The sequence below is a fragment of the Triturus cristatus genome, chromosome 3_1, assembly GCF_964204655.1.
Source record: "Triturus cristatus chromosome 3_1, aTriCri1.1, whole genome shotgun sequence".
NCBI classification, from domain to species: Eukaryota; Metazoa; Chordata; class Amphibia; order Caudata; family Salamandridae; genus Triturus; species Triturus cristatus.
Genome location: NC_140583.1, coordinates 364949726 through 364970400, shown reverse-complemented (window position 1 = coordinate 364970400; position 20675 = coordinate 364949726). Strand labels below are relative to the sequence as shown.

The 20675-nt window shown below is 44.9% G+C and overlaps 1 protein-coding gene across 4 annotated transcripts in view; it reads right to left on the bottom strand.

Annotated features, from left to right (window-relative positions):
• The window catches only part of NEDD4 (NEDD4 E3 ubiquitin protein ligase), a 1922401-nt gene that overhangs the window by 977597 nt on the left and 924129 nt on the right, over window positions 1-20675 (bottom strand). For all 4 annotated transcript variants that reach the window (XM_085644133.1, XM_085644134.1, XM_085644131.1 and 1 more), the window contains one exon: window positions 17567-17727. In XM_085644133.1, coding sequence (XP_085500259.1) covers window positions 17567-17727 — 161 coding nt within the window. The remainder of the gene's footprint in view (window positions 1-17566; window positions 17728-20675) is intronic.

Sequence of the window (20675 nt, the reverse complement as noted above, 5' to 3'; positions counted from 1 at the left end):
ATGTTCATGCGCAGCCATTGTGGACCATTGGGCAAATCTTCATGTGGTTTTGACCACCTTAGCAGATTCAGTCCGGGTCTCAAGAGCCCCCTCCGGTCCATCCCTACAACTGACTCCAACTAAATCAAATACAGAACCTATCAACAATCCAGCTAACTCACTGAAGACCCGCTTGCAAGTTAGATCAAAACATCACATCTGCCATCACCTACTGTCTCAAGTTTAACTTCTTCAATGAGGCCCATAACTGCTGCGCCCTGTCTTTCAACTAGCTGTCAAATAGTAGAAGAACTTGACGGCGCCCCAGAGATCAAACAGAAGGAAGGTTTGCTTTCTAGGAAAGCAAAGAAAAAACTGAGTTAAGCCCAAAAAAGGGCAAAAGCCAAAAATCGAGCTGCGTCCCTTTTTACGAGAACACACACATCTAAGTCAGACATTGGCCCTGTTAAGCTTTATCCAATTTTTTCAGTAAAGTCATCAGGAAATAAAGAAAGAGAAGTGTCACCAAATCACTTACAACTCAGTAACCAACCATCAATTAAGATTTTAGCTGATGATTCCGTCCGAGGGGCAATTTCCTTTAATGCCCCCTCCACTTCTTTTGTTGATCATAAGAAAGGGGAAGCTCATATAACATCAACTCAGTCTAAGTCCATGGAAGGCCCAGATGTGAGGACTAACCTCGTCCCTGGGCCGATACTGTTGCCCTCAGCTTCAGGGTCACAGGTGGAGGCTGGTACGCAACCATTGTTTAGTGATGCACACAGCACTAACATGCAGCATCAACAGGTGGCAAAATCTCCTCCTGGACCAATGGTATATAGAACCCCCCCCAATATATCAACCAACACTTGCACTTGACAATCAAGTCATACCAGGAACCTCAATGAGCAGCAGCCGTTCAAAACCAGGAGTGGTGGAGGTCGTACTTACACCAAGATACCATGCCAAAGGCAATTATGAACAGAGGCAACATCCTGCGCTTATTTACTCACATATCATCACTGGAGCAAATAGGCTCGGCAGATGTTGCCTGGGTTAAATTCCAAAACCTGCCAGGCGACTCCCACGATGAATCCACAGTGGTTGGGCTATACCAACAGTCACACCAGACGGCAATGCTGTGCGAAGCCAATCAATTGGCAGACTGGGGTATTGAGATCTGGCACTTACCTCAAGACAGATACCCTCACGTTTTAGTCAATAAATCTTCAAATACTTACTCCATCCTAAAATGTGTTGATGATATTCGTCCTGGTAACAATCTTACCAGCACTCTCCTACTCTACTAATCAGAGAAGAGTCTTTACTAGCAAACAGGACACTAACCACCAACTTGGACATCAGGCCGAATGTGGCCGTCATTCGGCCCGACGGCACCTTTAAGTCCCTTAGAGGTAACACAGACCACACATTGAACAAGCAAAATAATTACTTAACGATCATTTTTTGGAATGTGACTGGCCTTCAGAAACTGATTAAAAACGACTCGCCCATAGATTACCTTCAAAGCAGTGATATAATCTGCCTCCATGAGACATAGGCAACATCTACTACAGCTCTTTCCGGGTACATCGAAATCCATGTCCCGGCCTCAAAACGCAATATGTTTGGGTGGCTAATGGGCGGCCTTTCTGTTTACATCAAGCATTCCCGAAGGTTGGAAGTAATCACACTTGCACCTCCCTCACCTGGAATCCAAGTATTACTTATCAATGGAATAAAAAATCACTATATACCGTTTCGATTGCTATTATTCAACTGTTATGTTAATCCAGTTTTGCATCAGAGAAACCAAGCACTTGATGATCAGGCAGCCATCATTGGAGATCTTCTCATCAAATATCCCCATCATAATCCACTTATAGTCGGGGACTTTAATAACAGATCGCTTGACAAGACAGGAAATGAAAATAAACAACATAAAGAGGTCACTGTGCTACAAGCCTCATTTGACGCCTGTTCTATATCATCCGCTCATAATCTCAAGAAAGCAAAGGATCAGACATGGGCCCGCTTCCAACATATAGGAATATCTCTACAATCTATTATCTATTCATCGGTAGCACACTAGCTTTGCATCTGAATGACTTTGACAATCGAGCAGAGTGTGACCACAGGCCCCTTAGAGCATCTTCCAGTCTTTCCACTGCTGCATCTTGTAAATTCATACCTGTAGGCGAATCCACGGGCGAAGAATGTGATAAAGTCCAGCGCAGGATAAAATGGACCACTAACCTCGGCACAAAATTGTCCGCATGTACAACTAAAAATGAACAATTAAAAACTGCTTTTGGTTAGCAAGCCCTCTCCTGATGGACCTGCATTGGGCGCTGGGGGGAACATTGGATGCTCAACAAAAACAGGGGCCAAACGATCTAAACCAGCAACCAAATAAGGAAACGCCAGAAAGCAAATGGAAACGTCAAAATCCCCCAAATGCAAGAAAGAGGGGAAAAAGCGTTGCAGGGCACCATAATTGGATCTCTTCAAGATGCCTATAAGAAACGTGTATGGGAACAACATACTAAATGAATAGAGGATGTTAGGCTTAAAATTTTCTCTCTTCTTAAGGAAAAAAATCCAGCTCCATTTTGGAAATATATTAACCAAGTCAGTAATAGTGGTCAGTCTAAGGAGATTGGGGTACCTGAGAATGTTTGGGTGAATCGCATCAATCAGCTCTACAACAGTGGAACAGGGGAGCTGTCAGCCCTCCATTTGCCTCAAGCACCAAATCACGAAAACATCCTGGGTCCAGGCATCTCTGAAGGTGAAGTGATCAAGATGATTAGCCGCATGAGGAATGATGGCGCGCCAGGGCCAAATGGAATACCTGCTACAGTTTTTAAATCAAATCGATCCTGCTGGGCAGAGCTTCTTACACCTCTCTTTAAACAAGCCTTTCTTACAGCACCATTCCATCTACCTGGCAGGGCTCAATATTACATCCACTTTACAAAAAGGGTAACCGTTCAAATCCGGCCAATTACAGGCTAATAGCTTTATTGGATATCGAAGCTAAGGCCTATGCTCGTGTGCTGCTGGCAGAACTCGAAAACTGGGTCACAGAAAACAGCATCCTCCACCGTACTCAGTCAGGCTTCAGATCAGGCTGCTCCGCGACAGATAATATAATAGAGCTGTCCTACCTGTCCTGGAGAGCCACCTTGGCCAATCAGCTACCTTTATTCTGCTTTTTTGTGGACGTCAGTGCAGCATTCGATAGAGTCAATCAAGGGACGCTATGGAGCAAATTAAATTCCTGGGGGATACCATCTGCACTCCTCTCTGCACCGATATCACTGCTCAGAAAACCTGGGTGAGGATTAAAACAAGTGCCACAACAGTAGCTGCAAAAATTGCAACCAAAAATGGTCTAAAGCAAGGCTGCGTATTAGCCCCACTACTTTTTAATCTTTATACCGCTGACTTGCCTAAAGAACTGGCAGGTGCAACTTTGGTCGCCCCAAATTTGGGTGGCATACGACTACAGATTATGCAATACGCTGACGACATTATTATTATGGGCCATACAAAAACCGGTCTACAAAGAGCGCTCACTGTCCTTAACACATATAATATAAAAAACAATCTTTTGATGAATGAGTCAAAAACTAAAGTCATGATTTTTGGGAAACATCAAAAAAAGAAAAACCTGTCTTGGTGAGCAGGTGGTCTACATATAGCGACCTGCACTAGCTACAATTATTTAGGAGTTTGGTTTAACGAAAGGGTAAATCAAGTAGCCCATCTCAAACATCTTCGGCCCAAGGGAGCAGGGTTTATACATAGTCTGAGGCGCTTGAATCGGCATTTGCACAGCCCCATAGCCGAGTCAATCTTAAGGGTCTTATGCGCCAAACTGCTTCCGGCAGTGTCTTATGGTCACCTGGCTTTCCCTGGCAAAATGGATTCATTTTTAGTGAATTATCAAATAAAGGCCTATATGAAAATATTTTTGGCTCCCCAGCATGCAAGGAGGGCGAGGCTGAGACTTGAGCTTGTAGTGTAGTTCCTATATCCCTGATAGGCTCTGCGCATTGGAATAACATACACTATAGATTTTACATTGGACTAAGGTCAGTATGTCTCTATCGAGTATATTAAACTTAATTACTTGTGTGTGCCAGCTAACTCAGAGGTCACTAGATACTTCTTGAATATACAAGAAGGGATTAGTCTCTGACAACCGCATAAACATGACAACTTTGTTTCCTTTTAGAATCGGAACAGTCTCAGAATCGTGGAAACAACGGATAACAGTTTCACTCAGTCAATAGTGCATGCTTCGTTTCTACAGAGTTGCACAGAAATAGAGAGACGGGCGTTTCAATAAAAGGGTTTATTGAACAGTCTTATTTCTCATGTAAGAGATTTGATTGCTACAATCGTAAGACAGACTGCAAAGTACAATATGTACGAGGTTAGCAGTAAGATAAAATAATACTGCAATAGCATGGTATGTAGCTATGACATATATTAATCAAAATACATACATAAATAACGTAAGCTAAAATGTGATACTCATCTGATGCTTCTAAATTGTTCTACCCCAGTGTACCTAACCTAAGTGCAGTACGAGGTATGAAGTAGGTGCCATTTCTAAAGTATAGGTAGCTATATTTTAGTTTAGCCAAGAGTTGTCAAAAGTTTCTCTAAGCTCTCAGTCAGCTCCACACCTTAGAATGAGAGAGGTTGGAATCTCTTTTCTGGACTCAATAGTCTAACCCCCTGCAAGGGAAGTCAGAGAGCGCTGGATTCTCTGCGAGGAGGATGGCAGCGTCAGGTCAGTGCATCAGGCTGGAACTCGATCTCCTTCCGAACTTGCCGTGGTGAACCGCGTAGTCTGGGTTGGATCGAATCCTCCAGGAACCGCAATTTGCCAGGGCAAGTGCTGGTATATTTATACCTTGAAGGTGTCTAGGATGCCAGTATGGACGTAAAAGTCGGGCAGAGTAACATTAATAAACCCCTAAGGAATAGATGTTCATGCATACTTAATGAGTTCTTTGAGAAATCAATATTCAAGCTGAGGGAAATTCCTAAAGGCTTAAGGGTTTTCCAAGAATTAATTGTGACTTGGATGGACGGATGTAGGTGGCCATGCCTTTATTTGGTTTGTACGGACAATGTCTAAATAAGGGCCGGATTTCTATGTCCAAATAAGGGCAATGTGAAATGTACCTATATAAGGGTATAAATCGGGAAACCTATATACGGAATCTAAATCTGCACACAACACACACCAGTTTCGTATGAACGACGTTACTAAATCCTAAACGTTCTAAACGTATCTTAATACAGAGTATCGCATGGGTTTGCTAAAATAAGCTAAAAACATATCTAAAACATATGTCCTAAAAATACATTACAAAACCATTGCTATGCATACAGTGTTGTACATATTAAAGGCAGTGTTCCATTCTAAGCATAGGATCACATTGGAATGCTAAATGAATGAACAAAAATATATACATGTGATGATATGGCTTGTAAATACAGAAGAAAAAAGGGGCCGAAACAATTTCATATCAGGTTACACAAGTCAAAATCTTATTCATGACAAGGTGGCATACTGTCCCTGGAAGTGTTATCAAAGAATTCTGTTCTCTATGAATAGTTCTACTATAAGCAGATTACTGTGCCTAAAAATGAAAAATACAATTTTAGGACGGGAAGGAAAAAAATATATATAATCATAGAAAAAGTTCCAAAGTCAGTATCAGGTTTGAAAAAGAATGAAGGCCAAATTCAGAGTCTCTCCGGAACACTGTGTCCTTGAATCAAAAGTCAGTGTGTGGGGATGGAGAAAACATAAAATGTTCTAATCCTGTAGTATACAAGTTGTCTACCGTTGTGGGTGAGAGTTGGAATACCTCGTGTAGATCAACAGCACATAGATGCAAACTATCGCCTTCAGCATGGGAAGCATCAGCAATGTCCGGATTGGATGTTAACTGCGCGCCTGGTCCTCTCGTCCCTCAGCAGTAGCATGTTGCATCTGTGAGATCTCAATGAATGCCGCCATCAGGATTGGTAGCCGCTGGGGACAACACATAGCATGGGCCGGTATCGGGGTTCAGCAGAGTATCGATATCCGTAGGAATGACTGTTGGGAGTGTCAGACAAATGTCCAGCACGCATTATTTACAGCATAGCAGGCAGGGTAGAACAGGTAAGATGCAATCTTGCTAGATTGGTCTGAATTACAGATACCAAGTGGTGTTTAATTCTCGTAGACGAGGTAAACCCAGAATTTGGACGATGCGCTCACGACACTTTATCTCCAATAGAGTTCTTTCCATGGTGAACTGGGTGTCACTGGTGATTTGGCTTGCCATGTCGTAGCAGTAGGAGCAAAAATAGTATCCCTGCAACGAGTGCTAAAAGGAGCGGCAGTCCGCCAAACACAGAGTGCACGAAGTTTGGAAAAATTCCGAGGACTGCTTGAAAAGGTGCTAACAGTCCTGCACACACGTTCTTAAATACATGTACAATACCGCTCATATCAGACATGTTTAAGATACGACCTAACATTTCTGAGAAATGAACAGGGCAGTTTGTATACAAAAGGGTATGTATCTCTGCAAAAGTCCTTGCGACTTGGAGATCATAGGTTTCTTTGGCAGAGGTCAAAGGCACAGTTTTTTGTAAAAGAATGGCTTTCATTCTGCTTAGAATATCAACTCGTATAGAAGAAATATTCAGTGAAGGCCATAAAGGTGACTCCCTGACTATGTCTATTTAGGGAAACAAGACCTGCATACAGCAAGTGACCCTGGATGTAACCGTTACTAGATATGGGATACCTGGCAGCATGCCATAGCAGCTGTGATCATTCAACATACTGTAACTCCCATTTGAAAGTTGACCAAAGATTGGATTAATCACTGCTGCCGGTGAACCGTGCAGGTGGCAGGATAAGTTTGTAGTGGAACCGTCATAGGCCCCGTGTAAATTAATACCCTGACAAAGGAGAGACCCGCTTAGTGCGTGTTCACAGTTTTCACCGCTAAGAAACACTTCATGTCCCCCACTCCAACATGTGTGTTTGTAAGGTAAATCCCAGGATGTCTTGATGTATTCTTTACCCAATCTTTCATATTTGCCTGCTGGTATATTTTTTAGGCAATACCGAAAATGGAAAGTCGTAACAGGCAGAGTAATCTTACCATGTATGATCCACTCAGTAGCTGGTTTTTCTGCCACTGTGAATGGTAATTTCTCCAGTTTTTCAATGCTCAGCACCGTATAGTCAGCTGCCCTTTGTGCCAGTTTGATCTGTCCATCAGTGAGATTGAATTCTGCAAACAATGACGTAGTATTGATTAAACGCCAAAGCACATAGCCAGAACGCAGGTTTTGAAGCGTCCAGCCTAATAGCATGATAGAATGTAGCTGTGACTGACCATGTTGCAACATGACCAAGTCTTGTTCCATGATGTCTATGACAGAGGATACAATGCTGTCCAAAGAATATATCCTGGACGACAGAGTCGTTAACCCATTGTCTACTACAGAGAGAGATTTCTCTAAATTAATACGATCAATTTCTCGTGTTTGTTCTGCAGTCTCTGCTTGGGTGTCCTTCCATGCTTCATTATAAGCAGCGTAGATACCGGCATATATAAAACTTTTTTGATGCGGTTTTCTTGGTCCTAGCAAGAATTCCCTACGGTCTGTGCCTTCTTGAAGTAAAGTTAAGTGTTGTTTTACATCCTCTAGTGTAGCTTTCTGTAGCCAATCAAGGCAAAGTTTCCCTACACTGTAAAGTTGTTACTACCCCCGGATGCTGTCTTTGGACATAATGTGGGTCTGGCCTATGACAGGTAAAACCTTGTGCTTTGTTCAGGAATCTATCTTGACAGTTGTTTGTGTCTAAGGGCCAGAGCAACCATTTTTTCCATTCAGGATCTGATCTGTTATTATTCAAAATAGTATGTACGTCGACCTCCCCCTGTGTAGTGATTTCACTTGTAGGTGCAGGTATAGACGGAGTGTTCATGTCTTTTATTTTGGCTAGTTGGACAGTGTTGTTCAAAAACATAATTTGCTCAGGGATGATACAGGCTCTAAACAAAGCTTCTATTCCCTGTACTTGCCAATCTTTAGTACCCTAGACAGTTTTCGTCTCAATGTTGTCTTTCCAAAAGTCGTAACCCTGTCTAGACAGTTGGGCAATAAAGGCTGTAGAATAAAACTGTTTGGTATTCGTTAACATATTTTTCATTCCTGTCTTGTTCACATTCTTAAAGTAAAGTGTCTCTGCATTCAAGATATTAAGCCATGAAAAATATGGAAATTTCTTTGCAAATGTTTTCGAGGTATCCTTTGGTGGCATAAGACAATATTCCCATTGGTTATACATAAATACATTTCTAGGTGTTGCAGATTTATGCAAGAAATGATGACCATAGTGGTCATAACAATACAGTTATTCATAGTCTGATGAACCTTGTAAATATTCCTCATTAGTGAACGCAGTTGACATCTCTAGATCAGACATCATATTATTAACAGTCTCGAAGTCCCAATCATCAGAAAAGGTACTGGAGGTAATAAAGTCACTTAATGAAATTTTAAATAAATGTGGAATCTTCAAAAGCTCCGACGGGCCAAAAATGTAATATTCGGTTTTGTCCTAAACTATACCATCAGGTATAGGAATCTCTGATGTTCACTGCTGACAAGTCTCTTGCTTCACGATGGGATGATTTGTGTGGCTGGAGAAGTAAGTTCACTCTTTTACTTGCTATGTCCATTTGAATATATCTTCCATTAATCAGCATACCCAGAGTTATTACCAGAGCTAACCAAAGTAGAAAGAAGAATATTCCCAAAACAATCCATACTTCAATCCATGGTGAAACCAGATACGTTTTTTCCAGTAGATGAAAAAAGTCTGTTGCTTGTTCTTTGAAAGTTCTTTGTACTGGCGTCGTTTCAGGCTCACTGGGATCCTCAGAAAACATATCAAAGTTCATGAAATAGCCAGAAGCAGTTCTGTCAATGGTTGGAATTGCACCCGTATTTGATGAAATTGCTGGAACCAGTTGATCACTTGTTACTTCGTTGTAAACAGGTGTATCTGGACAAACTGTTATTTGGGTCTCAAGAGGTTCACGGTCCATATCATTGTTGCTTAGTCCTCTATTTCTTACTGTCGAATCTTCAAAGGTGATGAGTCTCTCAGTTTGAACCTCTTGGATTGTAGCTAGAGGAGTGCATCTGCTACATTGGCGGAGTCCACTTGGCCTACTGTTCAGTATCGGCCACATAGTGTGGTTTGATCTGGTCGATGAACATAAATCTTTTCTCCTTTTACCAGCAAGAGGCAGCATAGTACTGTTCTTGATCCGTGGATTGCTAGGACAGGTACTGGTTGTCTGTATGAAGGCCCAAATTCCTTCTTATCCGCGATCTTTTCTCCGACTAGATCCCCAAGCTTTGGGATCGAGACAGGCCTTGCTGGGACGGCCGGATTTTTCTCAGTGGTGATTGGCTTCAGGACCACGTTGCTTTGTTGTGTTCCTAGTTCATTGAAGACCTGTAAAACAGCCAAGCGATATTTAATATCAAATTGTTTGTTTTCCACCACTGTGCCTTTCATATCTAAGTCCGGAACCAACATTCTAGTCCCAAACAGGACCTCATATGAAGTAACACCCCCTAGAGAACTTCTTGCCAAGTTGTTTATTGTGCGCTGGACCCCATATAAATGTTTGACCCACCCATCAACCAAACCTAATACCCTAGCTGTTATAGACTGCTTTATGTCCTGTTTTTTTCTTTGCACAACAGAATTTCCCTCAGGATGGAATGGAGAAGAATACTGCAATGCTACACCCAGACTGGCCATGGCTTCTTTGTAAGCCCTAGAGCTAAACGCAGGACCCTGGTCAGAATGTAGTGTGCCTATTGCGTATGTGCCGATAAAGACTCGCAAATCTTTTATAACAGTTCGAGCGTCAGCCGAGCGCTGAGGCCACATCCATAGGAACCTAGAGCACGAATCCACTGCGACCATGATATATTTATAGTTCCCATCCCTTTATAAGGGACTGCAGTGGTCCAGGTAAACACAAGCCAATGGTTTATCTGAAATTAACAGGGGCATCTGCGCAGGACGTTTCACAGTAGAGACTTTCATCTTTTGGCATATCTCACAGTCCAAAACATAATTTCTAGTCTGTTTCCTAATGCCGGGCCACCAGTACCTTTGTTTTATTAAAGCCACTGTGGCTGAAACACCTGCATGGGCAGAGGCGAGCCCTTTATGTGCTGCTAGGATTAGCCGTAGTCTATGTTCAATGTTTGGAATTACTCCAGGGATTAGAGCAAACGGAACGCCATTCGCATCAATTACATATGAGTATTTGAGTGGAAACTGTTTAGGTAATGCCAGACCGCTACCTTTGCTTAATGCATTGACAGCCAGCATTATTTCACTGTCTATTTTCGTTTTTGAACGAGTGATTGCAGCTACGGAAGCTGTTTGCACAGCCCCTTTCGCGGCTTCATCAGCCAATGAATTCCCTTCAACGTGAACGCCATCACGTTGGTGACTCACCGTGTGTATCACGTGAGTGTTTTGTAGTCCATTTCACAGCTGAACTACTTGTTCCCAAAGCAATTTGTGCTTGATTGTGCCACCTTTTGCATCTTTGAAACCATTTTGAATCCAATTCTGTAAATATTCATTGTAAGATTGAACACAGTAAAATGAATCGCACACTATCAGTGTGGGGAATTCACGATCTGTATTTTCAAGTATCATCTTAAATGCTAGTAGATCCTAGAAATTGGGTTTTTGTGACCATTGGTCTGAATTTGCCATCTCGCATGCGACCTTTAACGATAGCACACGCTGCACTGTAAGCTTGCTTACTCCCCGTAGCGGGCTGTGCAGATCCGTCAGTATAAATTATAAATTCGTACTGGTCAAGAGGGAGAATTTCAGTAGGCAGAGGACATTCGTGTTCATATTGCAGGAATGCTTGTGTTTTTAAATATGGATCAAAAACATATTCAACATCAGTTGCAGCAAGAGAATTAAATTAACCCACTGTATCCATCTCGGATGTAAAGCTTTTGCACTTGGAATGCTAGCCTTTGTAACTGCCTCTAGGACAACCATAATGCATTTCCCCTGTGCTAGGGGTCTTTCTTTTGCTACAGCGATTTGAACTGCTGTCAGAATATTTTCTGTTGAAGTAAATTTCATTTCTGCTTGTGTATACAAGTGGGATTTTTTATGCAATTGGTACTTTTTCACCTTCGTTAAAAGTTAAGTAGGTGAATCCGCAATGACCCGGAATTATTCGGATCACTAAGTTGCGTACGTTTACGCGTGTTTGCAAGTATTTCGTTGCTAACATGTCTGTTTGGAGTGAACGCAAAGTTTCTGTGTGTTTTTGTGTCCAATGTGTTCTTTTAAAATCAGGTTTGATTAATTCGTAGAGAGGTTTAACCCTTTCTGCGTAATTAATCATATAAGTTCTTCCAAAATTCAGGAAACCTAGAATCGAATGTAAATTTCTCAACCTTTGTGGCGGTTGGGGCAGCGCACACTTTTCTAAAACGTTGGCTGCCAGGCTTTTGCCATCACTTGATAGTCATATCCTAGGAAAAGGATGTTGAGGTGGGCAATTCTTGACTTTTTACAGTTGAATTTGTAACCCTCTGAGGTGAAGCCCAATATTATGGTGTTCTCCCTGTTCAAGTGCCTATCCAGGTCGTCTGTCAGATATATATCATCGACATATGACAATACCTCGTCATCATAAGTTTGTAGTAACTCTGTTACCCTTGCTGAGAATAACCCCGGGCTGTTTTTTAATCCCTGGGGCAGTCGACAAAATTGACGCCGAGTCCCCGTTATTGAGAAAGTTGTCAAATATCTGCTTCCTGGTGCAATGGTTTGACAAAAGAAACCATTTGAAATGTCTAATGTGGTTTCATATTTTTTACACACAATGTTATTCAATAATGCTGCACCATGTGCATTTTGGACTGCAAATGTTTTGCAACAAGAATTTAAGTGTCTGTAATCCAAAACTAGATGATATGTATTGTCTGGTTTGGAGACAGGAAACAAAGGATTGTTCATTGATGAGGTGCATTTTTCAATCACCCCCTAATATTCAAGTTGATCTAAAATCTCCCTGACCTGTTTTTTAGCTTCTTGCTTAACTGGCTCCTTTGTGCAGTCGGTTGATTTTTTAACTGGATTTTATGGTGAGGTGAGTCCTCATTACATCCTACATGATTTTTATACAGTGCTGGGGCTTGGGCTACTGTCCATTTCCTGGCTAATGTATATTTTAAATCAATCAATCAAGTAATTTGTAAAGCGCACTACATACCCGTGAGGGTTTCAAGGCGCTGGGGGAGGGGGGGGGGGCTGCTGCTGCTATTGGTTGAATAGCCAGGTCTTGAGTTGTCTCCTGAAGGTCAGCAGGTCTTCGGTTTGTCCTAGGTAGAGGGGGAGGGTGTCCCAAGTCCTGGCGGCGCGGTGGGAGAAGGATCTGCCTCCGGAAGTTGTTCTACGGATGCGCGGGACGGTGGCCAGGGCGTGGTCAGCAGAGCGGAGTTTCCTGTTGGGTGCGTAGAAGGAGAGTCGATTGTTGAGATAGGCTGGTCCGGTCTTGTGGAGTGCCTTGTGTGCGTGGATCAGGAGCTTGAAGGATATTCTCCTGTCGACGGGGAGCAGTGCAGGTTCCTCAGGTGGGGGGTGATGTGGTCGCGGCGCGGGACTTCAAGGATCAGGCGTGCAGAGGCCTTCTGGATTCACTGCAGTCTGTTGATGAGTTTGGACGGTGCTCCGGCGTAGAGGGCGTTTCCGTAGTCGAGTCTGCTGCTGACTAGGGCCTGGGTGACTGTTTTCCTTGTGTTTGTCGGAATCCATCTGTAGATCTTGCGGGGCATACGGAGGGTGTTGAAGCAGGTGGAGGAGACTGCGTTGACTTGTTTGGTCATGGGGAGTTTCGAGTCGAGGATGACTCCCGGGTTGCGTGCGTGGTCAGTGGGGGCCGGGGAGGTCCCCAGTGATGTGGGCCACCAGGAGTCGTCCCAAGCAGGGGGGTTGGGCCCGAGGATGAGGATCTCCATCTTGTCTGTGTTCAGTTTAAGGCGGCTATCCTCCATCCAGTCGGCGACGGCCTTCATTCCCTGGTGGAGGTTGGATTTGGCGGTGGGAGGGTCCTTGGTGAGGGAGAGGATCAGCTGAGTGTCGTCGGTGTAGGAGATTATGTTGAGGTCATGCTGTCGGGCGATGCGTGCTAGTGGTGCCATGTAGACGTTGAACAGCGTCGGGCTGAGGAAGGATCCTTGAGGGACGCCGCAGATGATCTTGGAGGCATCGGACTGGAACGGGGGAAGACGGACTCTCCGAGTTCTGCCGGAGAGAAAGGAGGTGGTCCAGTCCGAGGCTTTCTCCCGGATCCCTGCGTCTTGGAGTCGTGTGCGAAGTGTGTGGTGGCAGACGGTGTCAAAGGCGGCGGAGAGATCCAGGAGGATGAGGGCCGCCGTCTCGCCGTTGTCTAGAAGGATCCTGATGTCGTCTGTGGCAGCGATGAGGGCGATCTTGGTGCGGTGGTTGCTGCGGAATCCTGATTGGGACGGGTCCACGATGTTGTTGTCTTCGAGGTGACGGGTGAGCTGGGTATTGACTATCTTCTCGATGACCTTTGCTGGGAAAGGAAGCAGGGAGATGGGTCGTAAGTTCTTGAGGTCGCTCGGGTCCGCCTTGGGTTTCTTCAGTAGTGTGTTAATCTCTGCGTGCTTCCAATTCTCAGGGAAGGTGGCGGTCTCGAAGGAGAGGTTGATGATTTTGTGGAGGTGGGGTGCGATGGAGTTGCTGGCTTTGTTGAAGATGTGGTGCAGGAGAGGGTCGGACGGGGATCTGGAATGGATTGTGCCCATGGTCTTGATTGTGTCCTCGATGCTCACGATGGCCCAGGTTGTCAGGGAGTCGTGGGCGGGGGGGTGCGGTGGGTTTGGTGCAGTGTGGTCGGCAGGGGTCGTCCGGGGTCTACTTCCTACCTCGCGGCTCCAATTCCTCCGTAGAACGCTGCTCTCTCCTCACCCGTCTCGTCTCCTTCGCCAGTGTATCGACACACCTCCTTCTGGGAATTCCACTTCCTTAATGCTCCGAAAGAGGTGACGTCAGTGGGCGGGGTCTCGTAGTTTGGGATTCCCCATTCAGAGACGCTTTCCTCCCGATAGTCGTCAAGGCTGGAGGGGTTTCTGGGAATTGTGGTCCAATCGTCCTGTCGAGAGGAAACAAGAGGGAGAGAGAAGGGTGTAGGGGCCCACCAGTCTATATTGTCCATGCGTTTCCCTTGGGACGGACCCAGGTTGTCACAGTATGTTAGACTTAGTCTCTGAAATGTGGACCATGATTTCAGGACTTGCGCAGGCTTCCCAATCACAACCACTAAAGCACTTAAAACCACAGAAGGCACTAAATGCTATCAAGGACAGGCTCCAGAGAGGTTTCCAAGTCACCAGCATTTTGCAAATCTTAATATAAGTCAGCATTTGTGTAATAAGGTGGAAACAAGTTATGTGCCGCCTCACTGTCATACTCAATATACTGAACATGTTAAAGGCCTTTAGCTGCACACAAGTCCCATCCAAAAATGGCTTCTATCTTCCAGAAGCACTGTTGCAGAAAGAAAGAGAAACTAGAGGACAGGCCTCATCCCCCAGCATTTGCTTTGGTAATAAACGTGTACCTTGACATTAGGCAGGCTATGGCTGATGATAGTTCTGCATCGGACACTGGAGCCAGAGGAGGACTCGGCACCACCAGGATCGTAAGCGGTGCATACACAGGATCAGAAAAGACTATACTTAGCTGCTGTATGTCCTCCTTGAAGAACACAACCGGAGTTTGAGTAGACAATGGCCTGTTGACTGAGCGAGCATAAGCTCCAAGATTGATATTGGATGGGAGTCGGACACCAAGTTGGGAATCTTGTGCAGTCGCACACAGAGGTGGGAGTCCGGGGCAATTACTGCTGAATGAGTAATCTCCCCTTGGATTGTAAGCACCTTGACGTCGAGGAGCTTCACTTCCCCATTACTCATCCCAAACCTCCTCCTACTGCTATGAGCTCCCAAAAAAATAAACACTTTCTAGACCCTTCCCTCTTTTATCCCTTTACTATCCTTTTAAATCCATCTAACAGACTAACATGTACACCGCTCAAATTAATTTCATATTTCCCTATACTAATTCCCTATTTGGGTTCTGGAGTAGCGCGCTACCAGCTGAAAAGCGCTTCAACGCCTCATCAGGAGTAGCAAGCGCTACATAAATGCAAACCCTTCCCTCTTCTATCGCTCCACTATCCTTTTTCAATCCAAATAATAAACTCACACGTCCACCGCTCGACTTAATTTCATATCTTTCTATACTAATTCACCACTGATCCTTTTTGGGTTCCAAAGTAGCATGCTACTCGCCAAAAAAGAACTTTGACGACTCGCCAGGGATAGTAAGCACAATATAAATGCAATTACAATAATCAGATGTTGTGTGGGTCCATCATACTTCCAACATACACAGCATAGCTTGAAACCTGTTTTACTACACAGCGTCAGTCTGTGAAGAATTTGATCATTCAGTGAAAACCTAAGTCAGTAGGAGCGCACACTTTTGGGAATGCAGAGTAGGAACTGACATTAGCCCACAATGGTGATACCTTTTTGTGGCTTCATGTCATCAAGTCCGGAGATTAAATGGAATCACAATAGAGGTAGATGGCAGCACCTCTTAATGAAAAGTAGCTATTGCAAGAGTTTCTGGATATTGTCTGGCGTGGCACCCAAGGAGACTCACAACGTTAAGAATCTGTGGTGAGAAGTATCTGTCATAAAAAAACAGTAAAATAACGCAGCACCTAGTTGCTAGAAGTCTTTCTTGCCAATCACATCAATGTGCCTTAATTTCCTTAGCTAGAGGAGTAGAATGGAAGGGTTTTAGTTCATCTTTGCAAGAAGAGGCTTGCAATGCAAGTCTCTCAGGCACAGGGTATTGCATCAAGAGCAATGGGACAGCTAAGAGCCGGAGTCATAATGGGTTAGGACCCGGTTGCAAAACTAGGATCAACCAAAACCTCATTGTAAGATAAGACAAGCGTAGATGAGGGAGACCCGGGATAAAAAAATGTCTAAGTAAATTAGCTTAACGCCCCTGAGCTGGAAGAGGTAGCTACGACAACTTCTGAAGCCCTCCTAATGAAAATTGAAAAAAACAGGTGCAAATCAAGTGCTGAATCCACCTAGGTGTCAAGGCCACTCTCCAGTACTCTGTAAATCTATATAAAGTCCTGCATTAGTGTAACGTGGAGGGAGGAAATTGTCTGTCTCAACATCTCCAACCTGATGGACTGCATAAGGAGTAAGAATGTAGTTAGAATCAAAGCCGAAAATAGCTTACATATTTAGCACAAGGTTTAAGTGATTGTGTAATGTGACATGGGGCAAACCCTCATTGACAAGGGTCTAAATCTTGGGCCAAGTCGAAAAATGTAAATGCCGGAACCTGCTGCACAGTCAGTAATGGCCCACAGAACTGAGGGTGCATCGTTTCTGGATTAGTCATCAATTCTGAAGACTCAGGTATGCAAACTTAGATTATGTGGCTTCAACAGTGGGAGTGCCTAGATGACAATTGGGTTTCGTGCGCTTATTCTTTGACTTGCACTTTGACATAACTGACAAGGGTGACCTAGAACAGATCAAGCCTGATTCACTCAGCCAAGTAGAGTTGTTCTCAGATCACCTTGGGGTGCATAAGGGAGCATTTGAATCTGAACTTAAAATTGGAGTCATGTGGGTCTAAGATCACCATCTGTTTAGAACATGCACAACACAGTTTAAAGCATATAGTATTCAAAGGTGACATCCCTGCAACAATGATGGAAAATATTTATTCTACATTTTGTAAAAAGCCAGAAAATACTAAAATCTGTAGGCGTGGTGCTCCAGATCAGCCTCAAAGATTGTGTATACAAAAAAAACTGATGTTAGTAGTACCTATGTGCAACTGATTGTAGTCAGGCCTGGGGTGGAATGATGTCATAAGGGTGGACCATGCCACCATCTGCCTGAACCCAGGAACTAGTGTAAGCCATTTTCTGGACTCAGCCGGGCACCTGGGGGATTGAAAGGTTGTGGAAACTGCAAGTATAAGTATCCATCACAAACAGGACAATCCAGACTATTGATTTAATGAATAATATAATGAAATGTTAAAAAAAAACAGACCTGTTTTCTTATAGATAGAAATTAATAAGGGTTACTAACAAGGAGATTCCTAAATTTTAGAAGCATCACATACAGAGTACATGAACACCTTGTTAAGTCTGAGTTCCATTATTGAACTGAGGATCAAAACCAGATTGTATTACTCATAGGCTCTACTGAGATACTCTATTGGCACTATTAACTTAGCTGTTGTTGTTCAATGGTTATATTTTCATACAGTCGACTTTTCAAATGCCCATTTTTCACTTCTGAGTTGAAGTGTTTAAGAGCTGTCTGCTTAACATACTGAGCTGTTGGTCTTTGCCACTGCGTTGTTCTATACAGATGGTTGACATAGTAGGTTCGACCAAGGATATCTTGTCTTTCTTCCCAGCCTGGGGGTAGTAGAGAAATGTCCATTGAAGGTTGTTCAGCAGCTTCAGGTTGGTCCAAAATGATCCAGCCAGGCTAAAAAAAGAAATAGGTACTTACTATTATTTTTGCAGCGATTAAATTTGGCAGACATTAAATAGCAACATGATAACATAACACTATTTGGTAACAATACGCCACCACTGTAGACTGCAATTCGCAGACTAATTTTACATTACTTAATAGACATAAAACGTTTTACTAATAGAAAAATCATCTCAATATGAAATCTTTCTGCATTTATCTTTGTCTTCCCCTCTAGTGATTACCCATATTCTTGTCATTTCGACAGATTTGTATTTAAACTTTTATATCTCTTTTTCTACAAAGATATGTGGCTCAATTTGTGTCTCAGCAATGACCCTCACAACATGTAGGGGATTGTATTGTTACTCAGGATTTGTTACTGAATTAAGATTCAGAAAAATAAGTTAAATACACAAATAATGTTAGTCTCAATAAACAGTGAAAATGTGTTTTATGAGACATCTAGTGGGGATAGAAAATGTCAGTACCTGGTTGCTACTGAGCAGGGCTTCAATTCTGGACTAATAGTTCTGTTACAATGGGGGGGCGTGGCTAGCTGGCCACGATGGCGGAGGCGCTCTAGGGCAGCTCCGCGATACGGCCCGATAATCCGGCAAGAATACTCGGACAGAGGCGGCACGGACCAGGAACGCTACACTGCGAGTCGAGAATGCAAAACTGGGGGCTGAAGTACAATATAGCCCTGTGAGCGGACCCGATCAGTCCTGAGCGGGTTGAGGCTAGCGCCCATCTTGTTGGCTAGGGAGCGGCCTACACATCGCTGACGGGATCACCGACCCGGAAACCCCTGGGAGGTGTCGCAGACAGCCAAAGCAGACCAGGTGGTCCCGGTGGGGCAGTGCCGGTAGGCGGTGGTGACGTCCTGTCGGCAGACGAAGACGGACGAAGACCCAGCAGGGTGCCGCAATCAGAGGCAAGGCGCACTGTGAGTGCCCGGAAGAACAGAACCCTGCGAGCAGCTGCTGGCGTGAGTTATGGACCCCGCGATGCAACTGCGGTGAGCGTGCTGGTGCTGTACGTGGTATGCCTGAGGTCCAGGGGCTGTGCTGAGCCTACTCCCAGCACCGGAGTGAAAGCAGGGGGAGAGCATGTACGATAAGCCAAGTCCCAGGCAGGAGGGCAACACATTGCTCTTGCAGAGTAAAAGGACCTGGGAAGTGTGGCAGCCGGGAGGCACAGGTCAGGGCACAAATACACTAAGAGAGGCCCAGAAGTGAAGCCGGACCAGGCCGCACACCAGCTCGCGGGGGGAAGTGGCACACAGAGATAGGGACCCCCACTTTAAGACAGGAATATGGTCATATGCGATGCCTGCATAAGCACTGAACATTCAGAAAGTGGACATACTAACGGTGTGCAGTGGGGAGCACCGAGGGTGGCTTTCTTGCCCTGCTAGCTAGTACTACCGTTATTGGTGCTCAAGGCCTGTAGACCCGAACCCCTTGAGGGAGAAGTAACCGCCAAGAAGAACGCCAACATGCTGTAAAGTCAGCCCGCACCGAGGGGACGAGTGGTGACACGGGAAGCAGGCGAGCAGTGCTGCACAAAGGCAGAGTTAGGTGCAACTGCTTAGTGAGGGCCCGCAACAGACTATCGGAGGCCGGCAATATCTGAGGCCAAGATGAGTGGAGAGTTTTGTGGCCCCTGATAAGACGAGCGCAGCTGGAATAGACGCGACTACTGACATCACAATCGTGCCGCAGAGCACTTAGTACCCCAGTGTGGTGGGAATAGAGATAGATCCAAAGCACTCCTAAATCGTTGGTCTAGCTCATATATGACTGGTAGTGACAATGGGCAGGCAAAGAGTAGGAACAAGCATGCAGTCCACCACGCCTACAGTCCCGCCCAAGCAACCAGACAATGAAAAGGAGAATGAAGACAGTACGTAAAGCCCCACGCTGGGATCTAAGATAGACAATGTACTACAGGCGGTGACGCAGCTCAGTGTCTCTCTGGCACAAACGCGCACATCTCTGGAGGGGCGAAATGACAAAATGACTTCAGACTTTACAATACTGCAAGCAGACCATCGCAAGCTCACAGAGAAGGTCAACGAACTGGAGGCTGAAATGGAAGAGGTCCTTCCCACCACTAAAGCCTCAACAGCTGCAGTGCGGTCACTAGCGGAGAAAGTGCTCATGCTAGAGAGCAGGATGGACGACGCGGAAGGGCGTTTGCGCCGCAATAATGTCTGGATTGTAGGCCTGCCAGAGGGAACAGAAGGGCGGGACACTAAGTCCTACATGGAAACCTGGCTAAAAGCACTGATGCCACCAAATTCACTCTCCCCCTTCTTCGCAGTAGAAAGGGCGCATAGAGTCCCAGCGACCCGGCGGCAACCAGGAACTAATCTGACTCCTGAATTACAGAGACAGGGACATGATACTGCAGGAACTGCGCAAACTAGAAGAAGTCAGAGTTGAAAACTCTAAAGTGATGTTCTTACCGGACTATTCTCTTGGAGTGCAACAACGGCGAGGCACGTTTATGTCCATTAAACAGAAGATGCGGGAGTTAGAAATTAAATATTCACTCCTCTTCCTGGCCCCGCTACGAGTGGTGAGGGACAGCGTCACGCACTTCATTAATTCAGCTGACAAGGCATGGGACTGGCATGAAGCGGTGGGCCACAGCGTGTCACCAAGTAGGCGGAACACAGTAACAAACTCCCAACAAAGCAATCGCAGGGGCTGGCAGAAACCTCGCTGAAGAGCCAGGAAGCACGCATCACAGCTTAAGGCTGTCCCGGACATCGAGCAGCGACTACAGGAGCGACATGCGGTGTTACAGGCAGAGGCGACTATGAGAAGGAGTCCAGTAACCAAAGACACAGATGCCTCATCGGAACATTCCATGAGCGCAGATAGCGTGTCAGCGGGATGGCAGATGGGAGAATATTCGCAGCCATTGCCTGAAGTGATGCCCCAAACAGC